The sequence below is a fragment of the Triticum aestivum genome, chromosome 4B (assembly GCF_018294505.1).
Source record: "Triticum aestivum cultivar Chinese Spring chromosome 4B, IWGSC CS RefSeq v2.1, whole genome shotgun sequence".
In the NCBI taxonomy this organism is placed as follows: domain Eukaryota; kingdom Viridiplantae; phylum Streptophyta; class Magnoliopsida; order Poales; family Poaceae; genus Triticum; species Triticum aestivum.
Window position 1 is genome coordinate 11,109,806 of NC_057804.1, and position 18,635 is coordinate 11,128,440.

Below are 18,635 nucleotides of genomic sequence, written 5' to 3' on the forward strand. Positions count from 1 at the left end.
CTATTTGAGAGACCCGCTTGCTCATTGCAATTCATGACTGTGATACAGGAATGGTTCATGCGCCCTGTCTTTGCTAGGCTAAAGAAATGGTTATTCAAAGTCCTCAAACGAAAATGTAAGGCACCAGTGGTCTAGTGGTAGAATAGTACCCTGCCACGGTACAGACCCGGGTTCGATTCCCGGCTGGTGCATTTTTTGGTCCATCTATGTTTGTTTTGAGTTCTGAGAATTTCATCCATGTTAATTCATCTAATCTTGATGCTAAATCCTGCACGCCGTGATCTTCTCACTTGTATAAGTATTTGTTTTTTTGTTTTATAGACATCAAAAGCAGAGGGAGAAGAGTAGTGAGAGCGAAATCATGGTGTGTTTGTGCCCACTCTTCCGGGTTTGACTCTTGGCTACTCCAGTCTCTTCATTTTTTGGTCCTTTATTTTCATCTATGTTAGTTCATCTAATCTTCATGTTAAATCATGCACACCGTGATCTTGCCACTTGTATAAGTACTTGTTTTTGCCCCTTCACCTTTTCCCGAGTAAAGTCCAACCTGTAAAATGACTTGAATTAAGATTGGGCGGTATGAGATCTCGAGCCTTTGTGATCGCATAGTGTTTGTCTCCTCCTATGCTTTTTTCCGGCTCAGGCAACCACACACCATTTCCTTGCTAAAATGTGTTCGACAGGTAGTTCGTGTTGTTTATCACGGCGACAATGAAGTTGTCGGGGGGAAACTTCATGAGAAGCTTTGCAAGTCTTATGGAAAACGACCGTGTCTAGCACCATGAGAAACATAGACTTGCTGAAGAGAGTGTTGCGTAAGAGGAAGTTGTGGAGTATGTATTTTCGTGCATCACTAGAGGCATAGATGTCACTGAAGGGAGTATATACATAGCCATCCATTATCTTCTGCCCACTACAAAAAGTTTCGATCGTTTCCACAATAAAATAAAATATTGACCATACTTATTTATTTTCAGATGTCTGCTTGCGTGTTTACATTATTTTGGTACGTAAATGAGTACAATTAAAGCATTGATTCTGCCATAAATAATAGCTACAGAAACAGCGGATTTCGCCTGCATGTGTCAAAAGCATATTATGGCAGTACATTAATTCGGATTTGATCTTGCTCAGATGGCATCGTTGTTCTCCCTAGCTACCTATCTCCATGACCTATAAAATCCATGTGAATTAGACCATCATCGATCTCACACATAGTTGAATAGTCGATTGTCTCAAGAGATGGGGACTATTACTGCTGGATTCCATCTTTTATTTCTCATTCCCACAATTGCATTGCATGCCCATGCCTCATCTCAGGAAGCGCATCTCACAAAATTCCTCTCGTCTAAAAGATCCAAAAGCAACATCAGCAACAAAATTGGTGATCCTACCGGTTTCCATGGCGGACCATTTCTCAGAATCACCAGCAGCCCCCGAACAGATGGGTACCCGGGCTCCAACCACATCGCTCTGAAGGCGGCCGACAAGATCTCGGCGCTGCCAGGGCAGCCGGAGGGCGTCGACTTCGACCAGTATGGCGGGTACGTGACTGTCGACGGCCATAATGGCCGTGCACTCTTCTACTACTTCGTGGAATCTCCCGGCAACCCGGCGGCGAAGCCACTCCTCCTGTGGCTCAACGGAGGTGAGGAAGATACACTCTACTACTAGTAGCTAGCTAGTACCATTGCGTATTGTTGAACACTATATGCCGGTTTGGATTAATATATGGAGCATGCATGCAGGGCCTGGGTGCTCGTCGCTGGGCTTTGGAGCGATGCGTGAATTGGGCCCTTTCCGGGTGAACAGAGACAACCAAACCCTCACTAGGAACAACCATGCCTGGAACAACGGTAATGGTCCTATATATTCCCATTTTAACAATACTCGTATCAAAATAGGTGTAAGGAAAAGGGATAAAAATCTTAATTTCTAGTACTCCTTTTGTTTTTATTTACTCTGCATACTAGCTCTGCCTTAAATCAAACTTTATAAACTTTGATCAAATTTATAGAAAACTTATTGGCATCTCTAAATACCAAATCAATAATATTGATATAATGGTGTATATTTTGACATCACATATAAATTTTTTTATTTTAAATGCTCGTGTTGTTTTCTATAAATTTGGTCAAACTTTGTAAATGTATATCAAAACCTTATTGCAGTGGCAAACGTCATCTTTCTGGAATCACCCGCCGGCGTGGGGTTCTCCTACTCCAACACGTCTTCTGATTACGACAGGATGGGGGATCCATTGACAGCCCAGGACACCTACGCCTTCCTCGTCAACTGGCTTGACAGGTTCCCCGAGTACAAGGCACGCGCCCTCTACATCGCCGGCGAGAGCTACGCCGGCCACTATGTGCCCCAGCTCGCCGCCACCATCTTAGCCCACAACAACGACACGGGTGTCATACTAAATCTCAAGGGCATCTTGGTCGGAAACCCGCTTCTGGACGACGCGAAGGAGGAGAGAGGGCACCACGAGTACCTATGGAACCACGGGGTGATCTCCGACGAGGTATGGGCCGAAATCGCCGGCCACTGCAACTTCAGCGACGACTCCGCCTATGGTGATGATAGGTGCTACAAAGCTATTACTAAATCCCAGTATGAGAGTGAGGACCTCGACATCTACAACATATACGCTCCCACCTGCATCACTGACAACAACGGCTCCTACTACTCCAGCAGCCAAGTATGGATGAGTATAACAAAGACTTGGTTCACTAAACATATACTCCCTCCGTTCGGAATTACTTGTCTCAGATCTGGATGTATCTAGAACTAAAATACGTCTAAATACATCCATTTATGCGACAAGTAATTCCGAACGGAGGGAGTACATATATATTCTACAAGTTGCATTCTAGCAAGTGCTTGAAGTGTCTTCTTTCAGTTACCTGGGTACGATCCGTGCGGCGAAGCGCCTACCATGGCCTACCTGAACCTTCCTGCGGTGCAAAGGGCTTTCCATGCTAGAGAAACCAAATGGAGTGACTGCAAGTACGAACACCTAAGATCACCCTGAAAGAGCCTTATATGCATATTAGTATATTCTTGTTCGATTTCATGAACTGACCTGTCTAACTGGCCTCGTGTGTTATGTTGGTGCAGAATCTTTGTGGATTTCAAGGACTCGCCGGATACCATGGTGCCAACCTTGAAATGGCTAATCGGCCATGGCTTGCCCGTGTGGCTCTTCAGGTAATCCACGTCCACTGCAGACCATTGCAAACATGTATGCTTCTTGTTGGTACTCAAACTAACAAAATGATTTTCAGTGGGGATTTGGACTCAAGGTGCCCGATCACCAGCACGAGGCACGCCATCCGCGACCTCAACCTCTCCGTCACCGAGCCATGGCGTCCATGGACGGTCAGCCATGAGGTAGGGGGCTATGTTCAACAGTACAAGGGAGGGTTCACGTTCGCTACCGTGAGAGGAGCAGGGCACACGGTCCCGACCTTCCAACCCGAGAGAGCCCTCATACTGCTCCAGTCCTTTCTCAAAGGGATCCTCCCGCCTTACGAGAAGGCAAAGTAGTTTTTGCTCTCGTTTTACGATGGATGGTGTAATCTAATGCCATCATGTCATGTAGCGAGTTTCATTACCGTGATAGTACATATTTCATCTATTTGCGCTTTCGGTCTTTCACCAAGAAGATGCACGCGACTACAAGTTTGGTTATGTGTGTTTTGCTAAATGGTGCAACTTTACCCTATAAAATCCGAGTGATGTGTCCTTCCAACTATATATGTTTGTCCTTCACAGTTGCATCCTTAGAATTGTATTTCTCCTTCTCTCTTTTTTCGGGTAATATTTCTCCTTCTCAATTGCATACTTACTGTGTTTTTTCCTTCTCAGATGTATCTTTTAACTTCAGGAATAAGCTCTGGTTTTTTTTTCCGGGGGAGGAATAAGCTCTGGTTGACTCTAAAGTCTACATTCTAGGGTGTTCCTATCTCCTTTGTCGATGTGGGACTAAATCATGCACTCTGCGTCATATTTATTAGGGAAAAAACAAAGACTAGGTCTAGTCCTTTGTACTCTCATGATCAGTGGAGTATTAGAAAGCCCAAATAATTAGTGGAGTACTCTCTCACGCTCCTGGGCGCCACACTCTTGGATGGGTGCTTACCAATTAAGAAACCAGTAACCATTTACTTTGTTCCACAATTTTTGAAACAAAAGAAGGCATCACTCACTAGTACAAGGGCCTATTGTCCAAGGCCGTCCACGTGGCCGTTGCTTGGAGGTCCACCTTTAGTCCCGGTTGGTAACACCAACCGGTACCAAAGGAAATTTTATGATATTTTTTTTGAAAATTTTCGTTTTTTTTTATTTTTAAATTTCTGAATTATTTTAACCTCTAATCTTTAATCACCCTCATCACTGCTCAATTTAATCTCTAATCTCTAATCATCCCTCATCATCTAACTTCCCGGACGGTCACCCATCTCACTTCCAGGTTCTATTCTCCCTTGTTTTCAAGTCTGCACTTGTTGTTTTCCTGACAATAGTAAGATGTCAATCCTATTAACCCTCAGGAATTTAGCTTGAGAATGAAGTCACACATTTCACTGTTTGAGTTGAAATTATTGTTCTAAAAAACAATAATTATTTAGTTACACTAATACTTTCTTGAATAAGTAGTTTGACCACAGTTTGACCAGATTTGACCAAAATTCAAAAACACTGAAATAATTATTTAGTAACACTAATATTTCTTGAATAAGTAGTTTGACCATAGTTTGACCAGATTTGACCAAATTTCAAAAAAACTAAAATAATTATATAGTAACACTGATATTCTTGAATAATTATTTAGTAACACTAATATTTCTTGAATAAGTAGTTTGACCATAGTTTGACCAGATTTAACAAAAAATAAAAAAAACTGAAATTTGAGCATAACTTTTTTTCTTTTTAGAATTTGAGGATTCTAAAAATTTGCAAACAGGCCATAGGCCGTCAAAATCGGATGCGGATTTTTTTGCTGAACATTTTGATATATTATACGTTTTTTTCTGACATAGTATGCAAAAGTTATAGCCGTTTTACATTTTCTCTACACTTTTTGCAAAACATGTCCAAATTTAAGTTTTTAAATTTTCCTAACTAGTAGATGTAGTAACATAACAACATCTCGAAGGATTTTAATTTTTGAAGTTTTTATCATTTTCTTTTGCTTTTTACAAAACTGAAAAGGCGATTGGGGGGGGGGGGGGGTACAGTTTGAAAATGGGACCTTTAGTACCGGTTCGTGCCACGAACTGGTACTAATGCCTTAACCTTTAGTACTGGTTCGTGCCATGAACCGGTACTAATGGGCATCGCACCCATTAGTACCGGTTCGTGGCACCAACCGGGACTAAAGGTCTCATTTGAACCAGGACTAATGTCTTTGCCGCATGAACCGGGACCAATGCTCACATTAGTCCCGGTTAATGACTGAACCGGGACTAATGGGCTAACCCGGCCTGGACCAAAGCCCTGTTTTCTACTAGTGACTATGTATCAAAGAAAACAAGTAAGCACCCAAGCAAACTACCAGAACCTCCAAAAGCTTAATCCCTTGGATCATACTATAAGTATTGTGGTTCGCTTGCATTTAACTGGTCACTACAACACTTGATTTTGGTATGTGTATTCTATTAAGGATGGACTTATAATGAATGAATATTACCATCAAGGGGGAGAATATTGGAATATTGATCTCGACTCCTAACTAACCGAGAGATAAGGGGGAGTCAATCCCTCGTACGCACCATGGTAGGAGGTCCAAACAAATGTATTTGTTCCGTTCCCTATTCCTTAGAATCCCACATATAAAGAGAAAGTACTTGCTCCCCTGTAAGTTATTGTTGTCACTAATAACATTGTCACACCAGTGGCGGCGAGCGCTTTTTCCTGTTTGTCATTGTTGTGACTAATAACATTGTCAAGCTCTTTTTCCTGCTCGTCGCCGTTAAGAATTTTAAAAAACAAACTATATTATTTTGTTCTCATAATTTATTATGCAGGTGACATTAAGCCAATAGGCAACACATGTAGTCACACATATGCAAAATCTTTATCTTTTGCCGGACTAATTACTGTATGCACTAATATGTACTAAATATTAGAGCATATGTTAACTAGTCCAACAAACATTGAGGCATGCACGCGACTACAAGTGATGCTCATGCCTTCTATGACATGAAAGAAAAAATAGTATGACATATTTGTACATAATTAGTCCAACAAAATATTTTGCAAATATTATATCACACTTATACGGTTAAACCAGTCTGTACTTGTTGCCAACTACTGTAAACACAACGGCAAACAACACACAAAATATGGAAACATCACATATTAGCATGCTAGTCTTGGACTGTAGTTGATACTTGTGCATTCTAGCGGCTATCGTCTTCCTCTCCAGTTTGAACCTCTCATTCCGAGCCTTCTTCATTTTGATCTTCTTCTCCAGCATTAATTTCTCGCTAGCAAGCTCCCTCATAACAATTCTTGCCCTCCCCTCCCTTTCTTTGTCAAGCCACTTGAAATATGCGCATGCCCTGTAATCATGTGCATTGCAAGAAACACGATTTTGTTAGATTCTTTTAATTTTTAGCTAGTCAACCACATACAAACTATGACAACTAACCTTGAAAGGGCAATCCAAAAATCTTCTCTGCATGTCAATGCCTTTGTTGCACACACGGCGAACATGATCTTGTTTGCACATACACTTCTTCCCGTTGCACACCACATTACTGAAAACCGCGTCGGGCTCATCTGTGGAAGCCCATTCTCGATATATAGGAGCTCCTAAAATGTTTGTCTGAAATAACGGGTGATGAAAGTCGGCGGAAACCGGTCGGTAAACACTCGACAAACCTGATGAACGAAAATAGAAAAGAAGCACCAGCGGGAGAACATCGTGGCGCCCGTGGTAAAGAAGAAGTAGCACGAGAGGCGGAGCTCGCTGGCCACGGGGATCACCATGGAGGCTATAGGGATCAGCACATGTATTAGTTGATCAGCATCGAAGCTGAACAGTGGTCTAGACGGTCATATTATATAAGCTTCAAATAAAAATGTCATCGAGGCACCAGTGGTCTAGTGGTAGAATAGTACCCTGCCACGGTACAGACCCGGGTTCGATTCCCGGCTGGTGCACCTTTTTTTATTTTTAGTCATTTCTTTTTCGTATAATAGGTCTGTTATTTCATTTAATCTTGATATACGCATGATAAAACGCTGCTTGCATAGATTCATATCTTTGGTTGTATGCCTGTGGGAGAAAGAGAAGGGATGGCGCCGCACAAATAGTTTTATCATTTTTTATAGATGTTTGATACTACTAGCTTGATGTATTTATAGTTTTTTGGTATATAATGAAAGCATGACAGTTCTGTTGAATATATACGAGAAAAAATATCCATCCAATCTATAGTTATAAAACATAGTATCATGGTAGATCTGGATTTGATATTGTGCAGATGATATGGAGTATTGGTCATAAATACATATATACACACTCCCAAAAAATATAGCACAACCTCCACGCCTCCATGGCCTATAAAAAAACCGCACGATTCCACCATCATCGATCTCACTCACACACGATATATGGGGAAGTTTACTGCTGCTGCTGCATTGCACCTTTTGCTTTTTATTCCCACTTTGGGATTGCACCACTTTGGGATTGCACGCCCGTGCATCTCAGGAGGCCCATCTAACCAAATTCCTTTTATCTAGAAGAACAGACACCACCACCACCACCACCACCACCACTAATGATCCTACTTTATATGACAAGTCGGTTCTCGGCAGCCTCCGAACAGATGAGTACCCCGCCTCCGACCACGGTGCTCTGAAGGTGGCCGACAAGATCCCGGCGCTGCCAGGGCAGCCTGAGGGTGTCGACTTCGACCAGTACGGTGGGTACGTGGCCGTCGACAGCCACAATGGCCGTGCTCTCTTCTACTACTTCGTTGAAGCGCCCGGCGATGCGACGGCGAAACCACTCCTCCTCTGGCTCAATGGAGGTAAGAAAGACACTACAGCTAGCTAGTGTGAATTATGTTGCACCGTGAAAGTACACTTGCAACATGGGAGGGAGGTTTGATGTGGAGCAGGGCCTGGATGCTCATCGCTCGGCCATGGAGCGATGCGAGAGTTGGGCCCTTTCCGTGCAGACAGGGACGGCAAAACCCTCACGAGGGACAAGTATGCCTGGAACAACGGTAACCATCCATTTCCCTTTTGAAATGTCACTCTGCTGCCTCCAATACATTAGATCTGATCAATATTATTAGATTCATCATTGAATATTTTAATATTTGTTATTTTAAATGTTTGTGGTGTTTTCTATCAAATTGGTCAAACTTTGTAAATGTACATATCAAAACCTTATGTACCTTGCACCATCAAAACTTGCAGTGGCCAACGTCATCTTCCTGGAATCACCCGCCGGCGTAGGATTCTCCTACTCAAACACGTCTTCCGACTACGACGGGATGGGGGGTCCAATGGCTGCCCAGGACGCCTACGTCTTCCTCGTCAGCTGGCTCAACAGGTTCCCCGAGTACAAGGCACGCCCCTTGTACATCACTGGGGAAAGCTACGCTGGTCACTACATCCCCCAACTCGCCGCCACCATCTTAGCACACAACAGCAGCAGCAACACCATTAACCTCAAGGGCATCATGGTTGGGAACCCTTACCTCGACAGGATGAAAAACCTCATAGGGCACTACGAGTACCTGTGGAGCCACGGTGCCATCTCCGACGAGGTATGGGCCGACATTGCTGGCGGCTGCAGCATCAACGACTCCTCCATCAGCGCGAGGTGCTACCACGCTATTACCGAATGTCAGGACGGTATCCTGGATCACGATAACATATACGCTCCCACATGCATCATCGACACCAACGGCTCCTACTATTCCAGCACCTACGTACGTAACCAAAAAAAAAAATGAACAGTTCGCGCAAGTTTTATTGAGTTTTTTCCCATTTTTTTGAACACAGTATAATCGCAGAGGCTCATATAAACTCACCCTTACGAACGCACGCACATACATCCTTTTCAGTTGCCCGGGTATGATCCATGCAGCTATCTGCCTACCAAGGCCTACCTCAATAGTCCTCAAGTTCAGAAGGCTCTCCATGCCAGAGAAACCAAATGGCTCGATTGCAGGTTAGCTAGCGTTGAAGATAGCTTTTTTGATGAGCTACCTGGTACTTGAATTTACTTTTCTTTCATTCTTGAACTGGCCTGATTAACCTTGTGCTGTGCAGATCCTTTGAGGACTTCAAGGACTCACCGGACACCATGGTGCCAACCTTGAAACGGCAAATCGACCACGGCCTGCCCATATGGCTCTTCAGGTAGTCCATGAGACAATTTAAGATGCATATGAGCTCGGGACACTTTGGTTCTTGTTGATGCTGAGACTGACGAATTGATTTTCAGTGGGGATTTCGACTCGGTTTGCCCCTTCACCGGCACCAAGTACACGATCCACGACCTCAACCTCTCCGTCACCGAGCCGTGGCGTCCATGGACGGCCGGGCACGAGGTAGGGGGCTATGTCCAGCGGTACGCCGGAGGGTTCACCTTCGCCACCGTGAGAGGAGCCGGGCACATGGTCCCGGCCTTCCAACCCGAGAGAGCGATGATACTGCTCCAGTCCTTTCTCACAGGGATCGTCCTCCCTCCATTCAACAAGGAGTACTAGCTAGTTTTTTGTTTCTGTTGTACCCCCTCCGTTCCAAAATACTTGTCGTGTTTTAGTTCAAATTCAAACTAAAACCACAACAAGTTCTGTTGTACTGTAGCTAGCAGTGATCTATCCAAAATTCAGACCTCCAGACATTTCTGATTTGCCCCGTCCGACTTCATCGTGTTCGTTTCAAGTTTAAACAGAGATAAAACAACAAATGCACATATATATTTCTTTCTTTCTTTTTGGTAAAATAACTGTATTGAAGCTCTGAAAGAATGGTTTCTGTTGCAATTTCTGTAAGATTCCATCATCTCTTTTCAGTCAGTATTGACCCGTTCGGGTACAAGGGGCTTGCTTGCTTATACTACATGAATGAATGAATTACAAACAATCACACACTAGACTACCCAATCCAAACTCTAGTCTGTAAGCTGATCTTTCTCATGCACGCCCCCAAAAAACTGCATCAATGAGACCCTGTGGTTGACTAAGCTCCAACAATTCAACAGGCCCTTCCGGGCTGGCTGATATCCGACTACGCATCTATGCGCAGCTGAGGGCCGGTAAGGTTTTGTCAGCTCTAAGATGTGACGGTTCTTTCTTTTCTACGACATGAAACCAGATGAACTCCTGCGTACATCGGCCTTGGCCACAGGGACATACGCAACATCGACTAGCGAGCTGCGGGTTCGCCCGTAGAAAATGTAGACGAGAACACCTATCAGCAGCCATATGCCGACTCTCAGCCATGCATCTCCGCTGAAAAACACAATGAACATGATTGTTCTTTCTGGATAAATCACGGAAAAAGGGAAGCGAAATAAGCATCTAAAGATAGATGTGCACTCACCCAAGGTTTATCAACAGATATGTATTTATGAGGATGCATACAACAGGTAGAAATGGAACAAAGGGGCACATGAATCCTGCAGCAAAGACACAGTTCAGCCTAAAGAAACATGCATCCTCTTTAACTTAAAGAAGAATAAGAAAAGGACAAGCTGTTTAATGTACCTCCAGAATTACCAAAAGAGTGTCTGCCATCATCTTGGTCAATGCAGCAGAGTACAACAAGACCAGGTATAAGGAGCACACCACCAACAATGCAACCAATGCAAAGCGGTAGGCTGACAATAAGAAACAAACATATATTTGTTAGATGCTGCTGCATTCATCTATGGCACATAGGCTGGGGGTAATAAAGCTTCCATTTTCTTAAATAAAACAATGAGGCATATGTATCTCTTTCCCAACTATATGCATACTTACAAAGGTAGCCATGTGGCAGAAGCTGAAGCAGTGAGGACCAGAACTCCCAGACAGACAGAGCCTATGCTGAAAGCAGCTATTTTTCGACGCTTCATCTCATCCATCGTGCCTAATATATTATTAAAAGGAAAGGCCATTCATCTTGGTTAGCTTCCGTTATACAAAGCACACTATTTGTGGGAAAAATGGAACGACTAGTTTGAATATGAAAGCAACAGTGTACGCATTACCTTTGTGTTGCTTCTTCTCGAGAAGAGGGTCCTTCATTGCTTCTGTCATAATCAAATCCTTTATTTGAGATGTGTCGCAGATCTCATCTCCAAGTGGATCCCTACCCTTTTCCTCATCATATTCTTGGTTCAAACCCATTGATTCTTGCCGAGATGATGATAGAGGGACCACCTCCTCTGGAGGAACATATCTGAGTATCAAGATCGATACTGCTACTATGGTGAACGCCAGGAGTGTGCCTACACTGACCTGAAACGGTCAAGCGTTTAAATTTCTCTTCCATGTTAAATAAATCTATGCAGTGCTGTTAACTACTTTTGGTGTGTGGAAGGTCATGAAATCTCAAAGTATGCAAATGAAAACGGCTTGATGTTTTCTTACCATTCCTGCCAACTGAGAAACATCCATGAAGAAGGCCAGAGCAGCAGCACAGATACCAGCCACAATTGTGCCCTTGACAGGTACTTGTGTGTGCTTGTTCACATCAGAGAAGAAAGATGGCAGCAGTCCATCTCTTGCCATGGTCATCAGTATTCTAGGCTGTGAGGATGAAAAGCTCAAGTAGTTTAGCAACTATTTTGGAAGTCACTCAGCTTCGGCTAGCTACAAGACTAGGTTCACCTACGCACTGCAGGAAAGTAGCTGCCCCTAGTATGGAAATTATATATAGACTAAATGTTACGGGTAGACTGCTAATTATCACAAGTTTGAGTCACAGCGACGTGTTTGTATACCTGTGGAAGAAGTGAGCCCATCAAGGTTGAACACAGTGCAAGAACAGCACCAGTTGTCACAACATACCTAAAATAAAATAAAAGACACAGTGGATAATTCAGTCAAAAGCACGCTAGATGACCATTATAGCCAACAGCACAAACAAAAGGAGAATTGAGTCCTTACATTGCCCACTGCATTCCATGTTTTGCAAAGGCGGATGAAATAGGTGTATCTGGGTCCATAGCAAAATACGGTACAATCCCAACAATAACAACAGCGACCATCATGTACAAGAAACAGCAAATAGACAATGCTGCTCCTATTCCCAGAGGTAGATCTCGTTGTGGGTTCTTCACCTGTCGATCAAAGTAAAAGCAACAATAACAACAAAAGTCAATATATATCTCCTTAACGGAAGTGCACAAAGTCATTCAGTGGGACCTTCCTTACCTCCTCGGCAGTACTCGCTACTGTGTCAAAGCCTATGTATGCAAAGAAAACAGTTGCTGATCCAGCAAGCACTCCATTTACTCCGTATGGAAAATACCTGAAAAGTTTAGCAGTGTTATTCCACTAGCAACCCCTCTGCAGTATGCTAAATACCAGATGATTTCAGGGTACATACCCGTCAGTAACCTTATAGCCCTCCCATCCAATCTGGAAGCCAATATAACAACCAGCTACGATCACAAATAGCATCACACAAGCATTCATAATCGTCACAATTGCTTGTACAAATGAGCTCTGCAAGTAATTCAAATGGAATAACCATTGATGGTCCTATATTTGGGGAAATGAGCAACCTTATAACCTGAGCAAAGTACCAACCTCTTTTATCCCTAGGCATAATAAAGCAGTGACAGCAAGAACAAGAGCAGCAGCACAGGGATCAACAATAACGTCAAACCATGGAAGTTGATGCCGTGCTAATATCCATGGCAAGCTATCTGGTCCTCCAAAAAACAAGGCCTGAAAAGAGAAATGAAAGTTCATAAAATAAGGAATGTAGCAGAGCGGTAGTTCAAGCATTGACCAAAATTCCACAGAACAAAGCTCTAAGGAAGAGAGATGACACTCACTAAATTGGGGGATATGCCACGAGCAACAGCAGATCCGCCAAGAGTATATTCCAGCACCAAAGACCAGCCAATCAGCCAGGCAACACTAGATAAGTACAACGTTGAACCATGTTAGATCATTCTGGCCTTAAGATCTTAAATAAATGTAACACGATAACAGAGTTCACCATGGTATAGAATATCAAACAGCTAATATTTCATCTCTGAAGAATGCAATCTATGCCGTGGGGACAGTAATTTTTACCCTTCGCCAATGCAGATATATGAATAATGATAGGCGCTTCCAGCAGAGGGGCAACGACTAGCAAGCTCGGCATAACAGAATGCTGAAAGTGCAGCAGCTATTCCAGCTATCAGAAATGAAACTGCCAATGCTGGACCAGCATGCTCCCTGGCAACTGTTCCCACAAGAACATATACTCCAGCTCCAATTGTCGAACCAACCCCTGGTAGATAATGCAAGGGTTCAGAAACAATCTTTAATATATCATAAACAATCCACACAAGCACTCCATGTATTGGGGGAAAAGACTTTATTAAATCTAGAATCTCAATCATCGGGCTCCATTTGATACTCTGCCGGATTATGAATTTATCATAATGCCATTTTTCTATCGAAGATTTGCCTATTTACCGTTCTGTTTAACAAAAAACATTCCTACTTCTGTGGCTGTTTTATTTTATTATATTTTTTGCAGCAGATTGTAAAATAAGTTCTGCAACCACAATTGTGCTTAAGCAAGGAGACAGCATACAAGTACGCAACATGAGTGGAACTATGATTGAAGCTAATGAGCATACTGCACAAAATCATGAAAATACCAAGGTTTACGGTATGATGATAATCACCTTCTAGTGGCCAACCAACAAGGGCCTACCTTTGTTTCTGAATCTTTATTGATTTCAGCACTAGTTAACAGGTTGAAACAAAACAACTGCCAAAAATAGAACTTGTGCCACACACGAGCAAGTCCACTCATCTGAATGCCTTTCACAACTAATATAAGCCTCCAGTTTTTTCTCCCTCTAAAAATACTACTATAAGCATAATGTAAAAATTGATTTGTTTTATTTACGGTATTTGTTTACGCAGAGAAAAAACAGAGTACCATGGCAAAATTGTTCCCTTGTATTTTTGTTATTTCAGAAGAAAGAATAAGCTACACTTCCCCACTTAAACTCTCATGTTTTCAGAAAAGGTCTGCTCTTCAGATAAAAAAAAAGAAGGTCTGCTCTAAGTAAACAATTGTTAAAATGCATATAAGCACATTAATCAAAAAACAAAGCAAATACTCCAAATTAATCAATCTAGCGGCTCCATGGAGATTGATCCAAGGCCCGTGAATATACTAAACAGAGCAGTTTCCACCAAGAAACCTGCAGTGTCGCTACAGTCCCCAAACCCAAAAAAGGCCTCACTTTTTCCGTTGCAGAAATATACCACGGAAAAGAACGGCGGACAGAAAAGAACAGAAAAAGCGGACGGGAGGGGAGGGGAGAGGAGGACGTCGCCGTACCGATCGCGACCAGCTCGAGGATGTTGAGCTCCTTGGCGAGCTGCTGCCCCCCGGCGCGGGCCCTGTCGGAGTCGACCGGCTTCCGGCGCATCAGGCTCCGGAACCCGCCGCCGCCGCCGCCAATCTGCAATGCCATCGGGAGGGATTTGGCGGCGCCGAGAGCCAAGCAATCTCGATCAGAGGGCGGATAAGGGCATCGGGGTTCTGGCGGTTTACGCGGGGATTGGGCGGCGAGAAAGCGACGGAAGTGGAGACGGAGGCGGCCTCGCTCTCTCTCTCTCTCTCTCGCGTGTTGTTTTCTCTCTCTGACGGGAGGAATATGCAGAGTCAAAGAAGGATTGAGATTCAGTTGCCGCCCTCCAGATTCTATTTTTATGGAATACAATTCGGGATTGCTAAATTTCGGTCGCACTCGATTCCGTATCCGTGACATCTTACGTGGAGATCTATGCAAAATTTTGTTTTCTTTTTTTTTCTTTTCTTTTTCGTATGTTGTTGTTGACTGAGAATTGGTTAAGTCTCGATCGATTGAAATCCAGCCACGCCCCAATTCAATTACAAGATTATATAATAGTACATTAGTCCACAAAACGAGTCAAAATCGATAAAACCGCGAGTTTGGATAACCGACACATTAACGCACTTCGGGGTTCATCAATCGTGGAAATCACTCTGGAAACTCCCAGACAGTGAGTAATAGTTTGAAAAACGGGACAAAATCGACCAAAACTGCGATTCCTGATGGCCGACAGTTAGGCGTACCTTGGAGTTCAACAACTATGGAAATCACTTCGAAACCCCAAAGTTGTGAGTAATGGTCCACGAAACGGGTCAGAATTGACAAAAACTGTGAGTGTTGACGACGGACACGTAAACGCACCCCGGAGATCGTCAATCGTGGAAATCGCTATGGGACCCCAAAACGTTGAGTAATAGTATATGAAACGTGCCAGAATCAGCCAAAATTGTGAGTGTTGATGATCGACACGTAAACGCACCCCAGGATTCGTCAATCGAGGAAATCACTTCGGGACTCCAAAACTGAGTAATAGTCCAAGAAACGGGCCAGAATCGATCCAAATTGCGAGTCTTGACGACCAACACGTAAGCATATCTTGGGGTTCCACAACCATGGAAATCGCTTTGAGACAACAAAACAGTGAGTAATAGTCTATGAAATGGGCTAGAATCAGAGTTTTGATGTCCGACATGTAGACGCACCCTGGGGGTCGTTAATCGCGGAAATTACTCTTGGACCCCAAAACGGTGAGTAATAATCCATGAAACGCGGACCAGAATCGACAAAAACCGCGAGTGTTGATGACCAACACATAAACGCACCCCGGGGTTCGTCAATCGTGAAAATCATTTTGTGACCCCAAAACTGTGAGTAATACTTTAAGAAACGGGCCAAAATCGGGCAAAACTGCGACTGTTGATGGCCGACACGTAGGCTCACCTTGGGGTTCAAAAACTATAGAAATCGCTTCGGGACCGCAAAACGGTGAGTAATAGTCCACGAAACGGGCCAGAATCAACCAAAATTGTGAATATTGATGACCGACACGTAAACGCACCCCGGGGTTCGCCAATCGTGGAAATCACTTTGAGACCCCAAAACAGTGAGTGTTGATGATCGACACGTAAACGCACCTCGGTGTTTGTTAAATGTCGAAATCACTTCGGGACTCAAAACAATGAGTAATATTCTAGGAAACGGGCCTGATTCGGCCAAACTGTGAGTGTTGATGACCGACACGTAAGCGCACCTTGGGTTTCAACAACTACGGAAATCGCTTCGGCACCACAAAACGGTGAGTAATGGCCCACGAAACCGGCCGGAATTGGCCAAAACTGTGAATGTTGACGACGGACACGTAAACGCACCCCGGGGATCGTCAATCGTGGAAATCGCTCCGGGACCCCAAAACGGTGAGTAATAGTGCACGAAACGGACCAGAATCGGCCTAAATTGTGAGCGTTGATGACCGACACGTAAACGCTCCACGGGGTTCGTCAATCGTGGAAATCACTCCGAGACCCCAAAACTGAGTAATATTCCAAGAAATGGGCCAGAATTGGCCCAAACTACGATTGTTGATGACGGACATGTAAGCGCACATTGGGTTTGACAACCATGGAAATTGCTTCGGGACCCAAAACCGTCAACAATAGTCCATGAAACGGCCCGAATCGACAAAAACCGCGAGTGTTTATGACTGACACGTAAACGCACCCCTGAGTTCGTCAATCGTGAAAATCACTCCGGGACCCCAAAACATTGAGTAATAGTCCAAGAAACGGGGCAGAATCAGCGAAAACTGCGACTGTTGATGGCCGATACATAAGCGCACCTTGGGTTCAACAAATATGTAAATCACATCGGGACCCAAAAACGGTAAGTAATAGTCCACGAAACGGGTCAGAATTGGCCAAAACTGTGAGTGTTGACGACGGACACTTAAATGCATCCCGGGGATCATCAATCATTGAAAATCGTTATGGGACCTTAAAATGGTGAGCAATAGTGCATGAAACGGACCAGAATCGGCCAAAATTGCGAGTGTTGATGATCGACACATAAACGCACCACAATGTTCGTCAATCGGGGAAATCACTCTCGGAACCCAAAACTGAGTAATAGTCCAAGAAACGGGCCAGAATCGGCCCAAACTGTGAGTCTTCACGACCAACACGTTTTTTTGCCGGAAAAACGGAAAGTTTCCGTTCCATTTTCATCCCTACATGTAAGCACGCCTTGGCGTTCGACAATCATGGATATCGCTTTGGGACTACAAAACGGTGAGTAATAGTCCATGAAACGGGCCAGAATTGGCCAAATGTGTGAGTGTTGATGACCGAAATGCAAACGCACCCTAGGGTTCATTAAACGTGGAAATCACTCTGGGACCCCAAAATGGTGAGTAATAGTCCATGAAACGGGGGCCAGAATCGACAAAAACCGCGACTGTTGATGACCAACCAATAAACGCACCCGGGGTTCATCAATCATGAAAATCACCCCATGACCCCAAAACTGTGAGTAATACTGCATGAAACGGGCCAGAATCGGCCAAAACTGCGACTGTTGATGGCCAACATGTAGGCTCACCTTGGGGTTCAAAAACTATGGAAATCGCTTCGGGACCCCAAAATGGCGAGTAATAGTCCACGAAACGGGTCAGAATTGGCCAAAACTGTGAGTGTTGACGACGGACACGTAAACGTACCCCGGGGATCGTCAATCGTGGAAATCGCCCCAAAACGGTTAGTAATACTGCACGAAACGGACCAGAATCGGCCAAAATTGTGAGTGTTGATGACCGACACGTAAACGCACCCCGGGGTTCGTCAATCGTGGAAATCAATCTAGGACCCCAAAACCGAGTAATAGTCCAAGAAACAGGCAAGAATTGGCCCAAACTGCGATTGTTGATGACGGACACGTAAGCGCACCTTGGGGTTTGACAACCATGGAAATCGCTTTGGGACCACAAAATGGTGAGTAATAGTCCACGAAACAGGCCAGAATCGACAAAAACCGCGAGTGTTGATGACCGACACGTAAACGTACCTCAGGATTCGTCAATAGTGGAAATCACTTAGGGACCCCAAAAAAGTGAGTAATAGTCCAAGAAACGGGCCAGAATCGGCCCAAACAGTGAGTGCTGATGACCGACACGTAAGCGCACCTTAGGGTTCGACAACCATGAAAGATTTGGGACCCCAAAACGGTGAGTAATAGTCCATGAAACAGGCTAGAATCTGCAAAAACCGTGAGTATTGATGACCGACACGTAAAGCACCCTGGGGTTCGTGGAAATCGTGAGTATTCATGGAAATCGGTTCGAGACCCCAAAACTATGAGTAATATTCCACGGAACGGGGCTAAATCGGCCAAAACCGTGAGTGTTGATGACCGACTCGTAAACGCACCCCAGGATTTGTCAATCGTGGAAATTACTCCGGGACCCCAAAACAGTGAGTAATAGTCCAATAAATGGGCCAAAATCACAAAAAACTGCAACTGTTGATGACCGACACATAGGCGCATCTTGAGATTCAACAACTATGGAAATTGCTTCGGGACCCCA

The 18,635-nt window shown here is 44.0% G+C and overlaps 3 protein-coding genes and 2 non-coding genes across 6 annotated transcripts; 4 read left to right on the forward strand and 1 right to left on the reverse strand.

Annotated features, from left to right (window-relative positions):
• Positions 1-120: 120 nt before the first annotated feature.
• Positions 121-191, forward strand: TRNAG-GCC (transfer RNA glycine (anticodon GCC)). Its single transcript has one exon. It is a non-coding gene; the product is annotated as a tRNA-Gly (tRNA).
• A 1,051-nt stretch (positions 192-1,242) lies between these two features.
• LOC123094202 (serine carboxypeptidase 1-like) lies at positions 1,243-3,552 on the forward strand. 2 transcript variants are annotated; one of them, XM_044516260.1, is made up of 6 exons: positions 1,243-1,648; positions 1,749-1,856; positions 2,172-2,704; positions 2,906-3,012; positions 3,124-3,213; positions 3,291-3,552. In XM_044516260.1, exons 1-6 carry the CDS (start codon positions 1,243-1,245, stop codon positions 3,550-3,552), a joined length of 1,506 nt encoding a protein of 501 aa, XP_044372195.1. The 2 variants fall into 2 exon arrangements, with proteins under 2 accessions (XP_044372195.1, XP_044372196.1); XM_044516261.1 differs by having other exon boundaries at positions 1,489-1,673; positions 1,738-1,856.
• Positions 3,553-7,102: 3,550 nt separating this feature from the next.
• Positions 7,103-7,173, forward strand: TRNAG-GCC (transfer RNA glycine (anticodon GCC)). Its single transcript has one exon. It is a non-coding gene; the product is annotated as a tRNA-Gly (tRNA).
• A 328-nt stretch (positions 7,174-7,501) lies between these two features.
• On the forward strand, positions 7,502-9,740 carry LOC123089873 (serine carboxypeptidase 1-like). Its single transcript, XM_044511431.1, has 8 exons — positions 7,502-7,506; positions 7,636-8,045; positions 8,136-8,243; positions 8,440-8,957; positions 9,093-9,199; positions 9,234-9,240; positions 9,311-9,390; positions 9,476-9,740. Exons 1-8 carry the CDS (start codon positions 7,502-7,504, stop codon positions 9,738-9,740), a joined length of 1,500 nt encoding a protein of 499 aa, XP_044367366.1.
• Positions 9,741-9,943: 203 nt separating this feature from the next.
• LOC123090561 (cationic amino acid transporter 3, mitochondrial) lies at positions 9,944-14,886 on the reverse strand. The gene is made up of 14 exons (XM_044511878.1): positions 14,542-14,886; positions 13,269-13,470; positions 13,025-13,109; positions 12,774-12,914; positions 12,571-12,689; positions 12,396-12,492; positions 12,129-12,301; positions 11,963-12,029; positions 11,610-11,768; positions 11,228-11,477; positions 10,998-11,106; positions 10,743-10,855; positions 10,579-10,654; positions 9,944-10,487 (listed from the first exon to the last, which is right to left on the reverse strand). The coding sequence occupies exons 1-14, from the start codon at positions 14,675-14,677 to the stop codon at positions 10,334-10,336; spliced, it is 1,881 nt and encodes a 626-aa protein (XP_044367813.1). The 5' UTR covers positions 14,678-14,886; the 3' UTR covers positions 9,944-10,333.
• Between the last annotated feature and the right edge of the window lie 3,749 nt (positions 14,887-18,635).